We start from the raw sequence: 2,544 nt of genomic DNA on the forward strand, positions 1-2,544 counted from the left end.
TCAGTGTTGGCTGCACTATCAGTACTTCTCCATGTTCCTTCTTCATTTGAACCACCAATGACAGATGAATACATGGTTCGACCTTGAATCGATGGATGCTCAAACTCCTTGATTACATTCCTAGCTTGATTCAAGTCACTTCTTCTTGGCATATTGCGCTTCTTATGTTGTTCCTTAGCCTTCTTGTACTCTGGAAACAACACCATGTTGGAATTCTTCCTCATTAAGAGATATGGACCAGTGGACAATAGATTGCTCCTACATATTTTGAGATAAACTGGACTTTGATGAAGTTTTTCCTGATATGGCTGAAGCTTTCTTGAGTTCCAGAGAATAGGGTACTCCTCTATCTTGAGTTCTGGTGAGGTTCTTCTTTTTTGAAAAACCTTTGGACCAGTGGATAAAATGATGCATCCAACAGATTTTGAAGATAATCTGAGAAAGAAATAAAGAAATTTGCGGAAGCTTTTGTGAGGTTCAAGAGGTTATTGTTCTGATACCATGTTAGAATTAGAGAATTATTGAGAGTTTATTTCTGGAGAATGAAGAACATGAGAGAAAGGGAAAGTATGAGAGAGATGTAGATTTCAAAATGTAAGAGAGAGAAGGAGAGATTAGTTTCCTTGATTTAATTATAGATATGGATACAAGTATTAAAGGTAAGTTGTCTCAGTACACAATACAATAGAATATTCATTGTTTTAAAATATCTTCAATGGTCTTCTTCTCTCTTCTTCTTCTCTTCAATATAGTAATCCTTATAAAACCTTATCAGTCTGGCAGTTTACTTCTCAAATCTGGCATTTTATTTCTCAAGTCTGGCAGCTTAATTCTCAAGTCTGGCAGCTTACTTCTACTTCATATCAACACGACTCGTGTTGTAGGATGGAACACTACTTGGTGGAGTCGTCACACACGAGTGAGACCTTTCTGGTGAAATGGTCCACATATATCAACCCACAAGAGGGGACAGTGGAATGGGACCAGTTCCTTGTATTCAGGATAGACGAAGAAGGAAACGCTGTGTATACGGAAGACTTTGGAGGTGTGTGCATTTTTCTCTCTAAGGCTGAATCATTCTGTCTCCCGGCAGCTTGTTTACATGACCAGAGACCAAACTGCATCTATCACTTAAGCAAAAACAGCTTTGGAATAAGATGCATGGACGATAACGAGAAAGAGACGACTGGAGACCTAAATTTCCCAGGCCCTTTTTGGTTTCCACCAAAGCTAGACTCTAAAGGTAAACGGATCCTTTCATCAGGTATTCGTATTCAGTGTAATAAAATATGATGATTGATTTCTTTGTTGGCGTCTTTCTCCTTCGTTGTCGTTTTAAATATACGTTAATTTAGACCTGGTCGCAATGAATATCACTCCAAACTATATATTTAGCTCTGGGTCATCTTTTGGTCTGTTTCATGTCTCATTCACTTTTATCCTTGTGTGACACGTGATATCGGAAATAAGAAGGAAAACCTTAACCACCGTGCAATTTTTGTGCCTATCCTTTCCAAAACAATTACTTTGCTGAAAGCAGGTTGGCCTGAGAGAGTAAAATCAGGATGAAAATACAGAAAGTAAACAGAAAAAGGCGAAACTATTTTAGATTTACTGTGGATTATTATGTTGCTCTATAGCTAATGTTGTTAATATATTAGTGTTAACCTTCCGAAGAAGCTACGTGTAATCCTTTTGTTACGCCATGATATCAAACCACCTCGATAGGCCTTTTTTCATTGAAGAAGCAAGAAAGTAGACATGTTTAATTTTTAAAACTACTGCATACACTTACTAGGGATCAAGATATCCGATAGTGCCAGCAACATTTGTTCATACATGAGTGTTACTCCCCACTAGAAAAGATCTTGAAGGTCCGAAGTCTGGCAAGTTTTTGTCTTTCTACAATATCTAAACTCGAATAAAGTTTCAAATTATATATTTAGTTTCATCTTCCTTTGACTCAAAACTTTTGAGTTTATTCCTGCAACATCATTGAAAGTAGGCTGTTGTGTTTATTCTGCAGTCCTATTCTCCACAAAAAAAAATTGATTACGCTTGTTCTGATTAAAACTTAACCACAAATATCAACGTCAGAACTTATATGTTCCATCAGTTCTGGAAAATAAGATATCTAGAATTTTTTTTTATTTTTTTTATTTTTTGAACAACTGATAATGCATTAATAATGAAAGGGAGTTTTAGCCCATTAAGGAGCCCAAGTTACATGAGACAACACGAATGGCCTCTTTTGCCACATAATCGGCTTTGGTGTTCTCCGATCGCCAAACGAAATCTATGCTATATAAAAGTTGAGGCTATAAGCCATCGAGAGCGTCCACGTAGGATTTTAAACAACCAATCATATTATAACAAATGGTTATTTTCATTTATTATTTTCAAAAATGTTAATCTTTCCAAAAATATTTATTTCTGCATAAAATGGAAATCAATATCAAATTAGTTAAGTTAACAAAAATATAAATATTATATTAAATTAACATAATGTTTAATATTTTTTGAAAATTAAAAAATAAATAACGA

At 35.1% G+C, this 2,544-nt stretch overlaps 1 protein-coding gene across 1 annotated transcript in view; it reads left to right on the top strand.

Annotated features, from left to right (window-relative positions):
- The window catches only part of LOC106320895, a gene marked incomplete at its 3' end in the record, with an annotated part of 4,978 nt that extends 3,735 nt beyond the window's left edge, over positions 1-1,243 (top strand). The window contains exon 2 of the mRNA XM_013759241.1: positions 847-1,243. Coding sequence (XP_013614695.1) covers positions 847-1,243 — 397 coding nt within the window. The remainder of the gene's footprint in view (positions 1-846) is intronic.
- Between the last annotated feature and the right edge of the window lie 1,301 nt (positions 1,244-2,544).

This window comes from Brassica oleracea, unplaced genomic scaffold, assembly GCF_000695525.1.
Source record: "Brassica oleracea var. oleracea cultivar TO1000 unplaced genomic scaffold, BOL UnpScaffold01118, whole genome shotgun sequence".
Classification (NCBI taxonomy): Eukaryota; Viridiplantae; Streptophyta; class Magnoliopsida; order Brassicales; family Brassicaceae; genus Brassica; species Brassica oleracea.